Raw genomic sequence first — 22,952 nt, 5'->3', positions numbered from 1 at the left:
TTTCTCCTGAGGAGCTTGGCTGGTGGTTTCCAACTACTGACCTTGCAGGTAGCTGCTCAAAACAAAAGAGTATGGATAGCATCTAAAAATATTGTAACGTGGGGTGCAGCCATTTTGAAGGAGCTTTGGTGACAGAATGGTTAAGCACTCAACTGCTACCTGAAAATGAGCAGTTTGAATTCACTGAATGGTTTTTAGGGAGAGACCTGGCAATCAGCTCCTTAGAGAGTATTGTCAGTGATACTCTAGAGCAGTGGTTCTCCACCTTCCTAATGCCACAGCCTTTAATACAGTTCCTCATGTTGTGGTGACCCCTACTATAAAAGGATTTTTGTTGCTACTTCATAACGAATTTTGCTACTGTTATGAATCGTAAAGTAAAAATATATGATGTGCAGGATGTATTTTCATTGTTACAAATTGAACATCATTAAAGCATAGTGATTAATCACAAAAACTGCTCAATTATATTTTGTGAAATTCTTTTTTCTAATGACATGACATTTGTCTTGAAGCATGGTGCAGCGTGGGTAACAGTCTTCACGCCAGGTCCTCGTCTGTGGGCGTCTGCACGTGGGCGGACCGCCTGGAGACGATAGAGGGGCGGTGTCTCGGTTCCTAAGACCGTCGGAAATAGGTGTCTTCTGATAGTCTTAGTGACCTCTGTGAAGGGTCGTTTGACCCCCAAAGGGGTCTCAACCCACAGATTGAAAACCACTGTTCTAGGCGATAGTTTAAAACTCACATGAGATGGTTACAAGTCAAAATTGATGACACCTAGCCAAGAGCATTGCGATTTTGTTCATTTCTTCCACTTTTTGCTCTTTCCCTCCCCTTGAGTCCAGTGTAGTAAGTACCATGCTTTTTTATTTGGTGTTTGGGAGAAAATGTAGTTCCAGACTGACTGCAAGCAACCTATTTGTAAATTAATTGGGCATTAACTTTTGTTAATAAATTGAGTAAGGTTAAAGAATTGGTTTAGGTCTGTAATGTTGCAATGCAGCAATGATTTAATATGCTCTTATAGCCATAGTCTTTGCTAGTCTCACCAAACGACCTTCAGTTTCCTGATAGGTCTGAGTAAGAAGGTGAGCAAAGGTAGTGATTGAATTAATGATTCACTGTGAGTAATAATTTAGCACGGTTAATTGTGATTGCCATCCTGCTGGGTATAAAATAGCCATCAGAAGAATGAAGTCATGCTTGGGGGGTGAGTTGGAGGGGGAGGGAGATCTCACCACGAGCAAAAGAGAAGGGTTCAAGAGTGCAGCACGTCCCTTGGTTCTCTAGATCCCTGTGTACTGAACCTCCTTGAGTCAGGAGATAAATGTTGACACCAGAGAAGCATCAGCAGCAGAACCTGAAGCCAGAACTTGAGAAAGCTGGGTGGACTTCTATCTAGCCCACGGAGCAAATAAAGCTGAGTGCTTTGGGGAAGGAGGCTGGCCTGTGGAGAGGGGTGTCTCTGGCACTTAATTGGAGAAGCTGGGTTTGCCGACCCACAAAGCTCGATCTAGAGCTGAGTGCCTTCGGGTTGAGACTTACAATGGAGTGGCATTATGCCCTCTGTAACATTGCCTGGGCAGGACAGAGGTCAGACCAAGAGGCTGACTGCCCAGAGCAGTGGTTCTCAACCTGTGGGTTGCAACCCCTTTGGAGGTCAAACAACCCTTTCACAGGGGTCGCCCAATTCATAACTGTAGCAAAATTACAGTTATGAAGTAGCAACGAAAATAATTTTGTGGTTGAGGGGTCACCACAACATGAACTGTGTATTAAAAGGTTGCAGCCTTAAGAAGGTTGAGAACCAATGCCATAGAGACCTGCCTGCAGGGATGGCAAAGAAGAAACTGTCCTGACTCAACTGTATCCTGAGCATGTCTCACCTGAATTGTAACCTGCTAACTTCCCTAATAACCCCCGTAATCATGCATACCATCTGTGAGTTCTGTGTGGTCACTGCATTGAATTGTGAACTCAAATGAGAAACGGTACCTTGGGAGGAAGGATAATTGGAGGGCATAACATCCTTATCTGATCTCAGCCTCATGGAAATGGGCCTTGGTCAGCTGATGCTGATGATGGGGATTCTGTTAGTTCTACTAGTGAAGTCAGAGGTCAGAGGCCCCTACCACATCATTTCTTAACTTTCCCCTGCATAATCTTTCTATGGGCATGTATAAGAAAGCTACAAAGGGGAGACCCCACAATCTATATGTTAAAAAAAGTGAAAGAAAAGGAATGTCTTATTAAACAGTAAGGTGTGATTCATGAAGTTAAATGTGAAATAACAACTGAAATGTTTCAATTGTTTTTTTCCCCTGTAGCTGAATTTTATAGAATTGAAGTTGAGAGTTACATCCTTAAGATGAATTTACATTGTTTTTCCACATACTAAAAAATGATGTACTTCTAGTTATGCTTTATTATTTTACATTTTTACATGACTTACCCAAACCGAACCCATCAAGTCAATACCAACTCAAACGTTTTCCAAAACTAAATCATTACTAGAACAGACAGCTTCATTTTCTCCTGCAGTACAACTGATGTGTTTGAACTACCCTGCCATCCTACTGATGAGTTGCCCAGTGCTTAACCACAGCACCTCCAGGGTTCCCCACTTAGCTTGCACTAAGGTCTCTTATAACAGCACTTAACATATAATATAGACAGACATACACTTCATATTCTGAACATTAAGATACTAGTTTAATTGAAATTGTTTTAGTGTTAATAATTCAAGGTTTTCCTCTTTTTCCATTAAGGATTCTGGACTCTGCTTATAATATCCCTAACTGCTGGATTCTCCTGTTGCAGCTTTTCTTGGACAGTGACTTATTTTGATTCTTTTGAACCAGGAATGTTTCCTCCCACTCCTCTTTCACCAGCCAGGTTCAAGTAAGTAAGCTGTTTCTGTTTCTTTTGTGAACCAGTCCCACTGTTGAAAATAGTGGCATAAAGAGAGATGTTTTTTGTGGAACTCATGAATCTGTGAAACAACACTTTTCAGTTTATGATGTTAACCTCTAGAAAAATGGGCATTAATATTTTCAACTTCATATCTAGATAATATGCTAAAAAATGGAATTTAAGAAATCTCAGAACTAAGAAACTTCACTGTTTGCCCATTTGGGTGGAATTTAAAGTATGCATCTGAAGACAAAGTTAATATGAATATGAATCAATTGAAGGTTTTATTAGATTCATGAACATCAATGAGCAGACTTCTATAACATAATGATTGGATTGGATTTTTCCTCAAGATTTAAGGTTTGTGTAATAATTAGCAAGGATTTATATTATGGCACCCAATGTTTTTATTTATTTATTTATTTTCCAAACTATTTTATTAGGACCTTATCCAGACATCACACATCATACTTGCACAAGGGCCATGCTAATCTTCTCTATCGTTCTAATTTTTAGTGTATGTGCAGCCAAAGCAAGCCCGTGGCACCCAATTTATGTGTGTAGGCCAGATTAGATGTTATACACTAACTGCAATCGAGTTGACTCTGACTCAAAACAACTATATAGGACAAGATAGAACTGCCCCCAGGGGTTTCAGAGACTAATTCTTTATGGGAGTAGAAAGCAAAGACTTTCTCCAGCGAAGCAGCTGGTAGGTTCGAATTGCTCACTTTATGGTTAGCAGTCCAATGCAATAACCACTATAACAATAGGGCTCTGTATCATAGGCTATCAACCCAAACCGAAACTACTGCCGTCAAGTTGATGCTGACTCAGAGATCCTGTAGGACAGGGTAAAACAGCCTCTGTGAATTTCAGAGACTGTAACTCTTTAACAGGAGAAAGACGGCTTTTTCTACTCCTGTTAAAGAGTGATATCTTGCTAACAGTATTTCAAAAGGCATACCTTAATTAAACTCTAATGTTGATCTTGAAGATGTCAGCCTCCACCAACTTACCAAAGCTTGAAATTTATTCTATCTTCAAGATAGTCATGCCTGTTAAAATGTCTTTGGAAAATAACTTCTTCGTGTATGCAGTGTTAGCCCTCATATGCATGGCAAAGTTGGACATTGACTAAGTAACTGAAGAAGAATCAATGCTTTTGAATAATGGTGTTGGCAAAAATATTGGAAGTACTATGGGCTGCCAAATAACAAACATCTATCTTGGAAGAATTTCAGCTAGAATCCTCCTTATAAGCTAGGATGCTATTCATAACTTTGTTTAATGTACTTCCGACAACAAATGTTATCAGTGGCAGCAATAATGGCGGAGAAAGATAGCAATTGTGTAGATGGCACAGAACTGGGCAGTGTTTCATGCTGTTGTACATGTTCGGTTCCAACATGATAGTTCTTAACAACAGCGAGACCTTTCTAGTGTACTTGTCTCCTTTCTATCTTCCAAGCTCTCAGTTTTAATTTTCATTCTTCTGTCCTTCAAAAAACTGATCTGGTTACATCTCTCTCTTGATTAAATTTTCAGTGGCTTTCTCACTGCCTTCAAAGCCAAGTCCAACTCCTAAGAATAGTGTATCAAACTCTTCCTCTTATGACACACTCTAGTTTTCCAGTTTCATCTTCAGCTATTTCGGTGTACCATATACTGTAGATACATACAAAATTACCTTGCCATCCCCAAGGAAACTAGGTACTTTTGAGATGCAGTAACATTATACTTCTCTCTTCCTGGAATAGCTTCTTCTCACTCAGCTTCTCTTCTACCACCACTATAATTCATAAGCATTATAAATGTTATGTTATTAGGGTAGTGGAAAACATTTGAGTCCTCTTAAAAATCTGTGTTTTAAACCAAGGACATCTTAACCTTTTTGTTGTTGCTACATTCTTTATTCAATTAGATCCAATGATGTGGAACTCATTTTTCACTGTGAGTTGTTCAGATTTTATATAAGGATAGTGGCAGTTCAGAGACTTATATTACAGACATGTTACTACAGCTCTTAAATTCACTTTAGTTATTTAAGAATACATATACTTAAAGTATGTTTATATGTATGTGTATAAATATATACATATACTTGTGGTTTTATTTAGCTATGTACTAGTCTCACTTAAATTAGCTATTATTTCATAATCAAACTGCAATTTGAAATTGTTACATATTAATAGAAACTATTCCCTGCCATTGACAGCCCTAAAGTCATTGTTGAAATTCAAGGTTTATAGTGAAAACCGTCCCTCTAGAACTTATGTAATATACACAATTACTTCAGAAATGTCAGAATAAATATATTCTCTCTGTCACCAGTAGAGAGAGTCCTTGTACAGGGAACCAATGCTAGATTTTAAGAGAGCTGAAATCAGCACACTTTTATCTTTAGGAGTCAGGCTGATATTCATTGATAAGTAACATCACACTTAACATATTTTTTAAAAGTTTGGTATTCCATTATTCTAAATAAGTAAAGATGATGTTATAAACATTCTCTTGGTTGTATAAAATTAAGGCAGGTTCTTTGTTGAAAAATAATAATGGAAATAATTCATAATTAGGGCATTGACTTTCGTATCTTTGTTATGCATATTTTAAAAATTGAGATTTAGATAGTGATGTACATACTGTTTTGTAATCCATGTTTAAAATTTAACATTATATTGGAACATTTTCCGATCATATTTTCTTTTGAATTTTCAATGTTTTAAATATTCTTTAAAGAGATTTAGAAAGCCTACCAATAATAATGGGAGCTAGATTCTAAGATAAGTTAAGCTTCATTAAGTGAAACTTAAAAGGAAGAAAAGATAGAGACTTTCTTTCTGAGGTTAGAATTATTCGTTAAAAGTATCCCCTATTTTTGTTCCATGAATATTAAATATGAAGAGGGTATAAACACCCATATCGTTGTTTTGCTAAAAAACAAACAAAAAAATGTCTTTTGCTACCCTTTGCAGACTGAAGCATGTAGGCTTTTTAAATAGTAAAATACTAAGAAACTGAGAAACCAACTTGGTGTGGGGAAAAAATTGAAATGCCTGTTTACTGTGGCTATCAATGTGTTTTGCTAGAAATTTACAAATTCATTCTAGAGTAAGGAATTAATTCTAGTCCAGAATAAACAACAACAAAAGGAATTTACTGCCTTGCGTCAATTCTGACTCTCGGCAACCCTGTAGAACAGATTAGAATTGCCCCAGTGGATTTTATATACTGCATATGTGTACAGGAGCAGAAAGCCTTCTGGTTAAGAGCCCAACATGTAACCCATTATGTCACCAGGGCTTCTAAGTATTCAGTTAAATATTTAGTTAAGTACAGTAATGTGGATCAATAATTCTCTAGAAGAGATTGATGTTTTTCTTTTTATATTCTATATTTACTATCATAGAAAATTTTCACGTTTTTGTAAACAAGACTTTTAGGAACTATAAAAGACTTAAAGGACTTGCATATTAATATTGTTCAGGCAGAGGTTTGGTAGACTTCAACAGGAGTTCTTTTGAAACATTATTGAATTAAAAAGATAGCCTACAATGTTACATATACAGATGCCTTTATTAGGAAGCAACAATTTAAAGTATTCAGTTCAAATATAGTTCTAAACATGGCAGACTTAACTTACTTGTTACAGTGTTGGAATAGCAAGAGGCAATAACTTTAGATTCCTTGGAGATATAGACATTGTCTGCTTCTGAAGTTATAAATGATTATTGTGCTTATTCTACACTGCCTAATGAACATCTCCAGTTCACTTTTTATCATTTTGTCCTACTCATTCATTAGAACTTGTCAATGTTTTCAAGCAGTCAAATATAATAGTTTGCATAGTCATTATTTCAAATTATAATTCTACTTTACTTATGATTTCTAGGAGTTAATGTATGTTATCTACCTAAAGAAAGAAGCAACAGCTTGAAGTAATCTTGGTTTTATAGTGGCAACATCACGACTTCTATTTAAGTCCTCATGATGGGGGAAGAAGTTGAATATGGTTTAGAGACATTCCGTGAAGCTTCCTAACAAGGACACCATTTTACTGAATATTCTAGGATTGCTGGGGATGTCTTAAAGTTTACAGGAGAATTAGCCCTTCCTAAACCTCTCTAAGTATTCCCATTAGTGTAGGTCCTCCCTTTTTTAACAAATGCAGAGACTGAGTGCCAAGGAGTTTAAATGACCAGCACAAAGTAAAGTAATTGCATGTGGCATAGTTGACAGCGTGTTAAATGGTTTCATTTGTTTTACATTGCTGGTTTGCTGAACTAAACTCATTGTCATTGACTTGACGTCACCCTATAGGACAGAGTGACCCTATAGGACAGTACAGCTGTCACTGGGTTTCCTAAGCTGTAACTTTTTTTCTTCAACAACTTCTACATGTATAATTCAGTGCCATTGATTATACTCTTCGTGTTGTACAACCATGATTGTTATCCCTCTCCAAATTATGCTGCTACCATTAAAATGAACTCAGTGTCCCCTAAGCAAAACTCTACCTCCTTCACCCCTAGTAAACTTAGCTCGTTTGTTTGTTTTTTAGTAGTTCTCTAGATATAATACATTTCCATAGTTAAAAACAGATTCTAAAAAGAGTTGTACCTAAATCATTACAATGAGTTCTAATGCTCTCTTTCCTCCACCTCCCACATCCATTGATTGCTCCCCAAATCCTCCTTCCCAATAAATCATTATATCAGTTATTGTGTCTATGCATCCAGTCCTTCTGTGCTGCTAACTGGGAGACTTAACAGAATAAAAATAACAATACAAACCAAAATGAAACAGAAAGAAGAAAACAAATAATATAAAGATAAAAATAGAGTATGAAAGAAAAAAACACCAACAATATTTAAAAAGACAGCAGAAAATTCTTTCTTTGAACAATAGAGAAATATTTGAGCTTAGAGCAAATTCTGGTTGGGTCAAGAGAGAGGTCAACTGACCAAGTATCCTATTATACCATGGCTTGATTTCCCATAATCAAATGTAATAATCTCTGATAATAAAGTTGTTTTGAGTCACTCGCTTGTGACTAGAGGGGATCTACCAGAGGCCCAATTCAACCACCATTCTACAGGTGGATTTTGGGTTCCCACTGCCCTCCATAGCTTTCTACAAATTGCGTATTCACATTTAAGTTCTGATACATTTCCCTTTATCATATTTGGATTTTGTTATTGTCCTCTTTGGGTCACACAGACTGGTGTACTTCTTCTGTGTGGACTTAGTTCATGCATCACTTACATGACTTCTTGTTTGAATACAAGCCTTTAAGACCCGAGACACTATTCCATTTGATAGCCAGGCACCATCTGGTGTGACCCTTGGGGGATGCCATGTTCCCCGTAAGGCCAGTGGCTAAGGTCATTGTAGTGCCTGGTCCATGGCATGGTTCACTGAGGGTTGGGTAGAAACATTTAAAGTGTCTACCCAAGTCGATAGAACTGGGTTTATTCATCCCATAGATTACCTATGATTATCCCTTCCCAGTGTGAGGTTGGTCTTCCCCATTTCCCCATATACCCAACAGACTTACCAACAGAAACATCAGTGCCTCTGAAATATAGGTGCCCCCGTCCTCTGGTCTCAACCTGAGTTTCCAGACAGACTGTAACTCTTTATGGGTATAGAAAGCTTCCCCTTTCTCCCAAGGAGCGGCGTATGGTTTCAACCTGCTGATCTTGAAGTTAGCAGCTCAACACACAACCCACTATGCCACTAGGCCTTTTAGCCAAACAGTGCTGCATTGTAAAAGGAATAGGTTCTTCATTTTATTGACAGTGCCACTGGCACACTGAGCTTTTGCTGTTTCACAGTTTTCTAATCCTAGTGCAATCAAAGTCTGTTCTAACCTCTCACTGTCCTTTTTCTCTCCTTGTGACCAGTGATCACTTCAAACTGCATTTCACATTGTCAGCATACAAGCCCCATCTAGTGGTGCAACAATGTAGTTTCAAATTTATAGTTACACAGTGTGCTAAAAATTAGAAACATTCAATGATTGTAGGCACCACCTACCTGTAGTAGGCTGTCACAGGGGATCACCATGGATCAAGATCATCTGAAACTCATAATAACAGCAGAATAGAAATATTACTTTATATCTAAAAATAAGTCTTGGTAGAAAATGATAGTTGGGTAAGTGATGTGCTAACAAAAAGCCATGTAGAAAACTCATTACTTTTTAAATTAAGACTGAAAGTTTTTGTAACTGGTATGAAAACAGTAAAATAAGTCATAATTTGATTGTGATAAGAATCGTATGAGCCCCTAATAAAATGATTCAAAAAAAAAAAGTTAAAAAAAGTCATAATTTTTCTACCTTGTGTAACTTTTATATAGAGAAAAAATCAAGTTATGTGTTGCTTCACTATAATCAATAGTGATAATTAGGAAAGTATTGCTGGCATTAAAAAACAAACAAAAATGCTCATTTATACCAAAGGTCAAATTGAACAGCATATACCCCTATAATCTTTAAAACCAAGACTTTAACTTTAAAGAGATCTAAAGCCAGAAAGGATCCCTGGTGGTGCTATCAGGTAAACTTTGGACTACTAACTGCAGGATTGAGGATTCAAACCCACCAGCCACTGCCTGAGAGAAAGAGAAGGCTGTCAGCTTCCAATATTTACAGCCTCAGAACCCCAATATAGCTGCTGTTAAATTGTGAGTTCCAGAATAAGTCAGTCTTTCAAGAAAAGTTTATTTAGTCATCTTAAAGCTGGGGTTAATTTGCATGATCTAAGGATATTGAGTGGCAAGTATTCATAACATAATTCATGATTTCCTTAGTAAATTGGGTCAAATAATTGCAAAGGAAATTATTAATACTAACTAACCTTAATGTTAGTAAAGACTATTGGTTTCAGAGGAGATAGATACTGCGTTAGGCAGGGTTGACTAGAGAAACAAACCCAGTGTCACTTACATATGTGTAAGAGAGCTTTTTATCAAGAAGTAGTTATATATCAGGAAATATCCCAACCCAGTCCAAAAGAAGTCCGTAAGTCCAATACTAGTCCATAAATACCTCTTCAGACTCATGCAGCCACATGCAATGATGCAAAGTGCACGGAGATCCCAGGCCAGTGGGTGCAGAGTTGTGTGGATCCAATGGCAGTGTCTGTGGCAGCTCTCCAAGTGACTTGACAGCAGGAAGGTGAAGCAGAGAGAGGAAGTTTACAGGATCCTCCTTGTGAAAAGGCCACACCCACCAGGAGGGACCATCAGGGCTCCCTACTACAAATGCTTGTACTTAAAATTATTAAAAACCAAAGCTCAAACTCTCAGTACCATCAAATCAATGGTGACTCATAGTGACCCTATAGGACAGGGTAGAACTGTCCCTGATTGACAGGCTAAACTCCACACCTTTACTTCTATATCTTCAAGTTGATGTGACATTATATAACTACCACAGCCACCAAACTGAAAAGCAAAACGCACTGCCATCATTTAAATTCATACTCATGGTCCTCGTATAGGACCTGAAAGAATTTGCTCTTAAGGTTTCTGAGATTATTAATCTACAGGAATGGACAACGTCATCTTTCTGCCACAGAGCAACTGGTAGATTTGAACAGCTGACCTCGCATTTAGTAGCCTAACACCAACAACTACCAACAGTCCCAGGACTTCTTGAGATACCCCCAAACCCACTGCTACCTTGTCTATTCTGACTCATAATGACCCCACATAGGATTTCCAAGGCTTTGTAAATCTTTTGGGGAGCAGACAGCCTCATCTTCCTTTTGAGGAGTAGCTCATGAGTTTGAACCACTGACCTTGCACTTATCTGACAGCATCACCAGGGCTCCTGAGACTTAATATTTCTAATGAGGAAAATAATGTGATATGGAGCTTGGAGATCCCCAGATAGTTTACAGGAGCTTTCGTCATAATTAGAAAATGGTAGGATAAGGGTCAGTACCCCATTCACCTAGCTTTGTGAGGAGAAACTGACAAAAGTATCAGGAGTGAAGCTCCATGGTATCTTTGATGAGATGGTTCTGAGCTTGCCTTGACATTGTGACTCAAGGTCACATGATCATTAGTCAACTGCAGCTACCACTTAGGTGTTTGAAACATTGCAACCAATTCTATAACATTTTTTTAACCTGTAATTTTACATGTATATTTAACCCCCACTTCTGCTATTCCCTCCTTTAGCAACAGTGTGTTAATGAATAACCAGAATTTTTCTCAACTCCTAAAACCATATAAGGGGGATTCAGAAGTTCATGGGAAATTTTCAATTTCTTTTAATTCCAGTTTTCCAAAACTGTAAAGCTGCTTTACAGATTGGCTGCTCTCTAACTGGGATTTGGTAAATTCTGCTGATGCACACTGGCAGATCTCTCATGTAAATGATGGTCATTGTTTTGGTTTAATAAATTTAAGTCTGGGGTCTTTCCCCCCCACCACAAATGCTTTTACTTAAAGTTACTTAAAACCAAAACCAAAACTCACTACCATCAAATCAATGATGATAGCAAGTCTGTAGTACAGGGTAGAGATCCTTGAAGTCATTAAGGATGCACTATTTCTTTGGTGGCATGACAATTAAGCAATGGAAAGTTGTTAGGTGAACCTACTAAAAAACTCCGATGGAAACTATGTGGAGCAGTTGGACTCTGTCACATGTAATCAGTGTGAGTCAAAATCAAATCATTAGCACCTAACAGCAGCGACTCTTGTTACAGAAATCAAATGCTGATAGGAATTTCTTTTTTTATATATATGTAATTTTTTAAAATCATGTTATTAGGGGCTCATACAACTCTTATCACAGTCCATACATGCATCAATTGTGTAAAGCACATTTGTACATTCATTGCCCTCATCATTCTCAAAACATTTGCTCTCCACCTAAGCCCCTGGCATCAGCTCCTCATTTTTCCCCTCCCTCACCCTCCCTTCCCCATGAACCCTTGATAATTTATGAATCATTATTTATTCATGTCTTATACTGACTGATGTCTCCCTTCACCAACTTTTCTGTTGTCCATTCCCAATCATTGTGATTGATTCCTCCTCTTGCCTCCCACCTTTCACTTAACCGCCAGGTATCGCTACTCTCATCTTTGGTCCTGAGAGGTTTATCTGTCCTGGATTCCCTGTGTTTCCAGCTCTTACTGGTATATATGCTCTGGTCTAGCCAAATTTGTAAAATAGAATTGGGGTTATGATAGTGGGGGAGGGACTGAGGAGCCATTAAAGAACCAGAGGAAAATTGTGTTTCAACAGTGCTGTACTGCACCCTGACTGGCTTGTCTCTTCCTTGTGATCCTTCTGTAAGGGGATGTCCAGTTGTCTACAGGATGGGCTTTGGGTCTCCACTCTGTGCTCCCTCTCATTCACATTGATATAATTTTTTCTTCTGGGTCTTTGATGCCTGATACCTAATCCCATTGGCACCTCATGATCACTCAGGCTGGTGTGCTTCTTCCATGTGAACTTTGTTGCTTTTCAGCCAGATGGCTGCTTGTTTATCTTAAAGCCTTTAAGATCCCAGATGCTCTATTTTTTGATAGCCGGGCACCGTAAGCTTTCTTCACCACATTTGCTTGTGTACCCATTTTGTCTTCAGTGATCATTTCGGGATCTGTATTCTAATAACAAGATAGCACAATGTATTAGACTGGGTACTTTAAGAGAAACAAATCCACAGAAATTCATGTATAAGAGAGAGTTTTATATAGAGATTAAGTGCACATCAAGATAACATCCCAACCCAGTGCTGCCCAAGCCCACAAGTCCAACATTAACCCACATGTCCGACACCAATCCACAAAGTCCTCCTCCATCTCACAAAACACATACTATGATGCCGACGTGTAAGCATCTCAGTGCCGGCAGAGGTCTCCACTTGGCTGCTCCAGCACCCAGGGCTGCATCAGGGTAGGTCCATGCAGCTTCTCCTTGGGGATGTCTTGCAGGAAATGAGCCTTGCCTGCTGAAGCAGGGAACTGGCAAAGGCAGCTGCACCCTGGTCTGACCATCAGAAAGCAAGCGACCCAAGAACTAGGAAGGCCAGGCTCACCGAGCCATTTATCTCTCCTCCCTTCCATTAATCCCACCTGTTTATTGGCCAGGTTGGCACAATACACTATCTCACACAACAAATCAAATAGATTCAAGAGCCTTCTTTTGAATCTTACTACTGAAAATGAGGCACTGTGAAGCTAGAGTGTTATGATGAAAAATCTCAACCCTGAGCACCAAAATCATCCCTTCATTTTGAATGATCAGAATTTAAACAAAATTACTATGTTTTTATTACAACTTAACTATTAGCTTTAAGTTGAAATTAGGATATATATTTCAGGTGCCTCTTGAATAACCATATTTCTGTTAATTCCTAGAAAGGGGTGTAGAATGGAAGGCACAGTTGAATGTCCATTTTATAAAACAACATAATTTCCCATTTTCATATTATCAGAAGCTTGACATTTGGTATCATTACTCTTTAAATATATGACTGGTTATATTTGTGATTTATTTGATATGAGGTTAAAAACTGCAGGTGAAAATCCAAGGCAGCTTTACAATTGTTACTGTTTGTTATGATTTCTGAGAAATGCTGCATTATTTCACTAAAGCTGTTTTCAATATAATGTTTAGAATTAGATTGATGATCTGCAGAGTTTCATAGTTATTATAAACACCAGAGACTGTCCGCTGCCTTCTGCTGCTGCTATTTTTTCTTAGTTGAGTCATTCTGAGTTAGCTACCTTTCTGCTTTTCCTCCAGTTACAAATGATAACTTGCTATATATCGTGATGCTTGATTTTAGAAAACCTGTGCATTAAGTTAAATTAGATTAAATTAAATTTAGCTTATACACAAATTATGTTACTTAGAAAGGAAAGGCAACACACTTTATTGTTTATTTACTTTTTCTGCAAACTGGGTAACTCTCTTACCAACTATGTATTGCTATATAATAGTCTTTTTTGGTATTAAATCTTTCTAGGTATAGTTAAATGCTGGGATATTTACATTTCCATGACATTTGTGTGTGGATATACATTTGTTGTTGTAGGGAACAACAGACACTGAGTAAAATACTTAATATTTGAATTTCTTATAAATTTCAGGATTTAGGGTTACCATTACTATCTTGTACTTTTTCTACTCTGCAGTGGGCTTATTTGTGTATGTGTGTGTGTGTATACATACATATATTTGTATATATAATTAAAGGATTTTTTGTTGTTGTTGGCGTTGGATTTTATAATTCTTGAGGTCTAGGGTAAATAGAGTTGTAATAGAAAAGGGTTATTAGTTTTTAACTCAGACAGTAAAGTAATCCTTGGAGATGAAGATGAGTGTGATTTAATATCTAAATGAGAAGTTTTGTTTCCAAGCACACTAGCTTTGACATTGAGTGTAGTGAATTCACTCCACCACGACTCTTTCATGGAGCACTTGGAGAGTTGCCCCTTTGCGAAATCAGATTCTTTATTGTTATGAACTAATGAAACAGGTGTCAGATGGCTAATTGTAGTAGGAGAGGAAAACTGACAAAAGAGATCAAGAATTTGGCTTTGATATTTGAGTATTGTGAAGTTTTATTTTCTGGAGAGTGTATTTGGAACCACCATTTGCCATGTTGTCACTATTAATGAATATATTGATGGCACACACTGTGTCTTCTCAAATGAAAGGGTTAAATATTTGCATGCCTTATAAATACTTCTCATTCTTCTGAATGGAGACATAAATAGATGTAACAAAATGTTGATGTAAGAAGTCTATATCTGTAGTAACTGTGTCTGGACTTGTTTTCATAAAATAATTCAAGTGTAGCAAATAGTGTTTGTTTTGTATCTGTTTGCAATGGCTCTTGCTTATCAGTTGTTTACAGTGTGTATGTATGGGCTGTTATAAAGTACAGCTGGCCATATGCACAGAGCTGCACTGATTAGAAATACCTGAGATGTAGTATTTGACAGTTTCTACTAAAGCCCTTTCTGTGTATTCATCAGTCTGTGAATTATGAGAGGCAGCCTGGTATGTTACAAAAGGACTTAGAAATACAAATAGCTTCTGAATCCAAGTTTCTATTGAAAAAAAAAATTCCTATTCTCCCAGGAAGAATTTAAGCAAATTACTTAGCCTGAGCCTAAATTTCCTCTTTTTAAAAATGATATAAGAACAATAGTATATCCCCTTCCAGGCAGTAATTACACACAAAATGACATTTTAAGTTTACTAGTGAAGTTTACTAGTGAAAGCAATGGTTATGTCAGACGGTAGAGCAGAAGTAGTTCTGAGGCTGTTCTTGCCTTTTTTCTTTTTTCCAGTATCTTTCACACTGAGAGTCTGGCTGTGGCTTTCCCTGAAGTATTGCCTGCTGTCTTTTCTAGGGTTAAATTCTTTACCTTGAGGTTTTACCATATATTTGTGTCTAAATAGATACATATATATAGGTATATGTATATATATACAGGTACATGTGTGTATATCTATTTGCATATATGTATACTATATTTTTCCCTCTTTTTTCCCCCTCCCTTTCTATTATGATATTGAGATGTTTGTTTGTTTATGAAAGGAGTGTGGCTGTGGCCTCCTGAATTATTGCTTGCTATCTTTTCTAGGTTTAAATTGTTATTTATCTTGAGGTTTTACCATATATATCTAAATACATATATATGTATACAGTACTATAGATTTTTTTCTCTTTGTTTTCCCCCCATGCTTTCTATCTTATTATTATGGTATTGAGATGCTTGCTTGTTTACGGAGTTCCTGGGAGGCACAAATGTTTAAGTCAGGGGTCCTCAAACTACGGCCCGCCGAGGACATTTATCCGGCCCGCCGGGTGTTTTTGCCCCGTTTGGTTTTTTTTACTTCAAAATAAGATGTGTGTGCATAGGAATTTGTTCATAGTTTTTTTTTTTTAAACTATAGTACAGCCCTCCAATGGGTCTGAGGGACAGTGAACTGGCCCCCTGTTTAAAAAGTTTGAGGACTCCTGGTTTAAGTGCTTGACTACTAACCAAAAGGTTAGTGATTCAGATCTATCCCCCATACGGGCCTCCAAAGAAAAGCCTAGTGATCTATTTATGAATGTTGACAAACCGTGGAAAACCTATGGAGTACGGATACACAGTGAAGCTTATGGGGGTCTATGAATAAGTCTACTTGATGGTCACTGGTTTGATTTTCCCCCCGTTTTTATTTTATGAAATAGTCCTAATAATAGTAGAAAATAGTGGTGTTTATATTTGGTTCTTGGCAAAATTTAAATCTTGGCAACACTTTTGTCAGTTATTTCCATTTGAGCTTTAGAAAACTTTATTTATTTGCCCATGAACACTCAAGCCTTGAAAATCTTGACTTTATTTTGTTTGTGTGTGTTTTAAATCTTTCATACTGTCTGCACTGGCTTTCTAGTAAATAATGACTTTGTCTAACCAAGAAAGTGCCCAGCACTGACTTCAATCGTTTTTCCATCAGGACTTTCTGATGAATAAAGTTAACATCTGATATACTTCAATTTGCAACCAAGTAGACTGCTGTCATGATAAAACACACTGTAGGTTAATATGCAGTGGCATGCAACCACCTATACCTTCATTCATTTCTGGAGTAAGAAGTATTTAAAATGTATACTTAATGCAATTTCATTTTAAAGAGCTTGTTGCTCTTCCTCAGGATCTTTCAGTGCCTCTGGGTCATGGTGATAGTCAGCACTGTGCTGGAAAAGCATAGGAGAATAAAACTCTAAATGAATAGCCAAAAGACATTTATTTGTGGATTTTATTCTACTATTTGACCTTGCTGCCTCCCCATGACTGTGATTCTGAGCCCCAGGCCCAGGGACTCATGGCCTCAAGGTGTTTGGTTATAGCTAAGTGATTTTTATAACTTTGCCCCTGAATATGCTACTGTATTTATGTGACCAGATTTTACCATTGGTAAAGCGGGACACCACTGATAAAACTCATATCCTGGCGAAATAGCCACATGGCAGCCGAAAACCATATACCCTAGCTTGTTGTGCATTCTTTCCAAAAATCAGGACTTTTTAAAAATGCTGCAAGACACGGGAAAAATTGTTAAAAATCGGGACTGTCCCGCCAAAAGCGGGACATCTGGTCACCTTATACTATATCCGTGGATTTGTATGCAGCAAATGTGAACACATATAGAGAAATGTCCTCTGTCCACCTTACACATATTAGTAGATATAATCCCATTCACCTTCCCATGCCTGTTTATTCTTTGTCTTTGTACTTATTCATAAATGATTGCTATTACTGTTATTACCAGATTGTGTGTGTAACAAATTGTCTTTACCTCTGTTACCTTCAACTCTTGTGCCCTTTCCAGTGTCTTCTTTTGCCATGATTATTTTATGATGTGCTCCCCTTTACTTTGTGTTGCATTTTCCTTCGCCCAAGTTATGCATTGGGCTACTAGCCACAAGGTTAGGGGCTCAAAACCTCAGGATAAAGATGGGCTTTCTAATCATCTGTTCCTTAGATCACCATGAGTGAGAATTGACTCTAGAGCACTGAGTAGAGTTTTCACCAGAGTTAACTTGTGTCTACCCTGCCCTCCTCCTACCCCCTAATCCACCAAAGAATGTTTCTTTCTTTCTTAGGGAGTTATTTCCATCTTGATATTGCACCTGCTCATTCTTTAAGGTAGCAAGAATTGTCATAGGACAATTGTCTTTGACAACGGGTACTGTTTATACTTGTGTGTAAGCAGTTTTTCAGCGCATTTTTTATGCAGTTTTTGTGGTAAAATTAGGTGCCTTGACTGATTTCAGATTGGCTTATACTCGAGTATATATGGTAGTTTACTTTTGATTTGTTACTTTGAGAACTGACGTGTATAATATAGACATTTATAGACTATAAAAAGCATATCTGATGTATCAATCATATGTGGGCTTGTACTGTTTTTAGCACTCAAAGAATGCTTTCACATAATCAAAATGGTAAAAACAGAACAAATACTTGAAATAATATGTATTTTAAATTAGAGCTAAATGAGAACAACAAAACAAGGAAACAGTACTAATTAATGAAGGGCCATGCTCCTGATGCAACAGAATCAGATTATGGCTACACACAAAGACTGGGACATTTTGGTCTGAGTAAAGACATTGAAACAATTACATTTGATAACTAAGACAGTTATTGACAGAATTTAAGATTTGTCTGTTACTAATCCTACAAAAATCTACTATTCCTTACTATTTGCATGTTAGCGTATGAAACACTTAGGAAACATATTCCTAGATTATAAACATTTTCAAGAGGAGCTCTATTGGCACAGAGACTAAGCACTCAGCAGGTAACCAAAGGCCAGCACTTAAACCAAATAGCCTTTGTAGAGAAACATGGCAGGCTGCTTTCATTAGGATTTACAGCCTTGGAACCCCCAATGGGGTAATTCTACTGCCCTCTAGGGTCCTGGTGAGTTGGAATCAACTTGATGACAATGAGTTTTTATTACTATTGTTTTTAAGCATCTTGATGTTTACTGTTATACTAAATGATACTTTCTTTTTTGTTCTGTTTCTCCCCTTTAGGAGGCTGACTGGTCATTCCTTCCACATGGGCTACAGCATGGCAATTTTGAATGGCCTTGTAGCTGCTGTTACTGTAGCTTGGTGTCTCATGTAAACTCACACTAGAGCAATATTGTCGCCAAAATTAGTCATGATTGTTTTGTAATAACAGAGAAGATCATCATTACCTACTGAGAGGACTGATACATCTGTGTTCTTTATATGATCTAGATACCTGTGTGGGCGGCCTTTTTAAGAATGGTTCTAGAACCTAGGCATTGGAAATATCTGTGTATGAGGTTTCAAGTACTCTCTTAAAGATATAAGATGTTTACTTCATCTTTTTACTTTTGTATGCATAGTTATTATAAATTACAGAAAAATTTAAATGAAAACTAAACTTGAATACAGGACATTGCCTACCTTTCCATGTATATAATCCATTTTTGTGAAGAAAGACTAGTCTTGTTAACTGAGATAGAAATATTTATATATTGAGGAAGCAAAACAATACAATTGGACATTTCATAGTAGCTGTTTTTAAATCAGAAATTTTGGTGTTTGCTATTCATATATTCACTAGAAGGTGCATTTATATTTCTATGGGATGTACTTAATGTTTTGGGGATGTTTTTGTTTACATACTTGGCTACCACAAACAAATTTGTATGTTTTAATAACTGTTGATAATTGTAAATGTTATTTTTTAGCTAGTGTAAACTTAATACCTACTTTTTTACAATTATTTTGTGTTTAAAATGCAAAAACACTTGATCTGAGTTTAAAATTAAGTAAATTTGTTTCTCAGAAGAAAAGACTGAAAGGGGCGAATATTTAAGCCATTAAGTTACTGAGAAAATAGAAGCTGTTTAATATTTCCGTTTCTACAATTTCAGATATTTATCATGGTGTATATATGGTTACTTCAACAGAACTTATCTTGTTTTTAATAAATATAAACATAAAAGATTTTTATGTAGAAAAACTTGAAAATGTTTTTGTGTTTACTTCTTAAGCAGAAAACGTATTTTGGTAGGCATGGCAAATCAAAAAATATTGCTAATAGAGTTCAGCTCACACACACACAGGTTTATTACAGACAACACATTTCGATCAGTAGATGACTGCAGATATTTTTTTCCTCAGGAATACACTTGTCTTAGTCTTCTTGGGTAGCTTCAAAAACAACCTCTAATCAAAACTGGTTTCCAAGGAAGTCTGCTCAAAGCTCACAGCCATCCATCTGGTCAGTGCTGGCTCATTGCAGCTCTTTATCCCAGGGTAGAACTGCCTCTGTGGGTTGCTAAGGCTAAAGCCTTAAGAGAGTAGAAAGCTTCAGCTTTCTCCTGAGGAGCTACTGGTGGTTTTGAATTGCTGACTTTGTGGTTAGCAACCCAATGCATAATTGAAAACACCACCAAGGGATCTGCTGAGTGAGTTACATTCAGGGCAGAGAGTTCAGTGAGTTACGGCTACTGTTTTTAGGATTCCAAAAGGGTCATGCTGATATTCTTAAAACTTACAATGATGTTTTTAGAAAACAGGCTGCATTAATGAGAAAAAGTCAGAAAGGTGGTACCAAGGAATTGTTTACCATGAGGACAGTAGAGCTCCATATTCTTCAAGGGTAGCAAGGGCTATCTTACAAGAATTTCATTGGGAATCCGTACCCATGTACCAGGCCACTCTAATTTTGCTGCCCCTTCTAATTTTAGTTCCCAAAACCTAGCATTTCAGAGGAACACAACAGGAGACCCTCAAGAATGCCAAGACTGCCATTGTGATGCAATGTTAGTGAAGAGTACACACTTCTTGGGAGAAAGGCTAGAGTTAGGGAAATACTGCCTTCAGAAAAGTATAAACCTAGACGCGAGTGTGGGAAACAGAAGGATTTCTCCCAAGTTCTCTCCCCCAAATATATGCCAAACCTAGCTGCCTGCTACACATGGCAAATGACTACACTTGGAGGTCAACAAAAGTAGGTCAGAGGTTATTCTCCCTAAGGATTATCAGCCATTCAGAGCAAGCAGACAGCACTGTTTATCCCACAATAAGTAGGGCCCACTCCCTTCTGATAAGGATAGTAGTAAATTGTTTCCCTGAAGGAGAGCCCAGGGAGGTCAAGCCCAACAAGGTTAAGCCACCATCATGAATCTAGGCTCTGCCCTTGTCATGTATACCTCTAGTTCCACCCCTTCCTATCATGTGTATGCCCCTAGCTCATCCCCTTCCTGTTACACTTATGCCCATTGTACATCCCCTTCCTTTTGCTTGTATTGCCTATTGTACTGCCTCTTCGTGTAACGTGTGTGGTTACCTGTAATCATGGCCCCTAAATAGATATAAGCCTTGGTTAGCAATAAATCTCTCCCTCCTGCTCTCTCCCTTACTCTCTCGACTCATGTTGTGTGCAAACCTGGCTGTTGAGACTATGGCCATCCAGGAGGTGAGCGTGCTACCATACAATTGCGCTTAATGAACCCATGATTAGATGTGGGGGGCTGGCTTCCCCCACATGGGAGGATTTGTCAAACAATAGCTTTGTAGTTTGATGTTTTTACTTAATAGAGATTAATATAATTTTACTGCAGTGCTTTTGACAGCCCTATATACACTTTCAAAAAGTTGGTGGGAAAATGGAATTTTTAAATAGTGGAATATTTCCACACTCTTTGAAGGTGCCTTGAACACACATACATGTTGTTAGGGTCCATGGAGATGGTTCTGACATAGACCCTAAGTACAACAGAATGGAGCTTTGCCTATTCCCAAGCCATCCTCACAACTATTACTGTGTTTGAAGTCATTGCAGCCAGTGTGTCTACCTCCTTGAAGATCTAACTCTGTTTCCTTAACCATCTACTTTAGCAAGCATGAGGTCATTCTGCAGAGACTGATTGGTCTAGAGTACCAGTCACCAAATCTCACTCTCCTCACATCTAAGGAGCATTCTGGCTGTACTAAGAAGTACAGATTCGTTCCTTCTCTGGCAGTCTGTGGCATAGTCAATAGTCTTGGCAAACACCATAATTCAAAGGCATCAATTCCCGTCTTTCATGTACAACTTTCACATACATATGAGGGGAATTGAAATCCCATGGAATGGATAAGATGTTCCTTAGTTCTCAAAATTACCACTTGCTTGTCATATGGTGGTGCCTTCTGTGTTGAAAGCTATGTTACTGGTGTTTCAAATGCCAACAGGGTCAACCAAACTGAACGGGTTTCAATGGAGCTTCCAGGTCATGAACAGACAATGAAAAAGGAATTGGCTGCCCATTTTGGAGGAAGTAGCCACTGAAAAGCTTATGCATTGCTTTGAAACATTGTCAGATACTGGAGACCTAATGAATGGAGGCAGAACATAGAGGTAGTTCCAGAGGGTAGGCCCTTCAGATCAAAGGACACTCAAAATGTGACTGCGGAGGAGCGACCTTTTTGGAGTGAAGTGGACCATGCTGACTTGAGTGGGGTACTGTGAGAGTGGAGTCTTCGGGATCTTCATTTGCTGGTAGGGTATGACTCGGGTAAGAAGACACAGTTGCAAAAATCTAATGACCTGGGATTGGGATGTACTAGTCTAGGAAAATTGGAAGTAAAAAATGAAATGGAACACTTAAAGGTGGACATTCTAGGCATTAGTGAGCTTAGATAGACTGGTATTGGCCATTTTCAATCAGAAAACCATGTGATTTACTATGTCAGAAATTGCACAATCAAGAGGAATGGTGTTGCATTCATTGTCAAAAAGGGTATCCCCAAATCAATCTTGAAGTACAGCTCTGTCTGTGATAGAATTATATCTTTCCACCTTCGGGGAAATCTAATCAAAACTATTCAAATTTATGCACGAACTACAAAAGCTGATGATGAATTGAAAATGTCCACCAACACCTTCGGTTGGGAATTGATCAAACATTTAATCAAGATGTATTGATAATTATTGGCGATTAGAATGCAAAAGTTAGAAACGAAGAAACAGTAGTTGGAAAATAAGGACTTGATAGAAGTGAAATTGGAGATTGCATGATAGATTTTTGTAAAATCAACAACTTGTTCATAGCAAATATCATTTTTCAACCAGGGCCTGATTTTGCAGACCAAAAAGTGCTCATATGTAAGTTGAAGTTAACTGAAGAAATTTAAAACAAGTCCACAAGAGCCCAATTATGACCTTGAGTCTATCCCACCTGAATTTGAGAAACATTCAAAAATAGTTTATTTCATTGAACACTAATGGCAGAAGAACTGATGAGCTGTGGGGTGATATCAAGAACATTTATGAAAAAAGCAACAGGTATTAAAAAGGAAATAAAGAAAAGATCATATTGGATGTCAGAAGAGACTCTGAAACCTACCCTTAATCATACAGTAGCTAAGGCAAATGAAAGAAATTATTCCCACCAGGCCCTGAGGATGATGTTCCCAATTAGAGCAGCCAGTCCACAGAGAGGACCACATGGCCAGCCCCGCTATG

At 37.7% G+C, this 22,952-nt stretch overlaps 1 protein-coding gene and 1 non-coding gene across 2 annotated transcripts in view; one reads left to right on the top strand and one right to left on the bottom strand.

Annotated features, from left to right (window-relative positions):
- The window catches only part of ARL6IP6 (ADP ribosylation factor like GTPase 6 interacting protein 6), a 35,436-nt gene extending 15,669 nt beyond the window's left edge, over nucleotides 1-19,767 (top strand). Inside the window, exons 3-4 of the mRNA XM_004703817.2 lie at nucleotides 2,769-2,901; nucleotides 18,497-19,767. Coding sequence (XP_004703874.1) covers nucleotides 2,769-2,901; nucleotides 18,497-18,590 — 227 coding nt within the window. The 3' untranslated portion in view covers nucleotides 18,591-19,767. The remainder of the gene's footprint in view (nucleotides 1-2,768; nucleotides 2,902-18,496) is intronic.
- LOC115873085 lies at nucleotides 3,348-3,449 on the bottom strand. The gene has a single exon (XR_004048225.1). It is a non-coding gene; the product is annotated as a U6 spliceosomal RNA (small nuclear RNA).
- Nucleotides 19,768-22,952: the final 3,185 nt, after the last annotated feature.

Source organism: Echinops telfairi, unplaced genomic scaffold (genome assembly GCF_000313985.2).
Source record: "Echinops telfairi isolate 266 unplaced genomic scaffold, ASM31398v2 ScPeMD7_4;HRSCAF=17, whole genome shotgun sequence".
Taxonomy (NCBI): Eukaryota; Metazoa; Chordata; class Mammalia; order Afrosoricida; family Tenrecidae; genus Echinops; species Echinops telfairi.
Note: the sequence above shows the minus strand (reverse complement) of the source record. Positions and strands in the feature narration are given on the sequence as shown.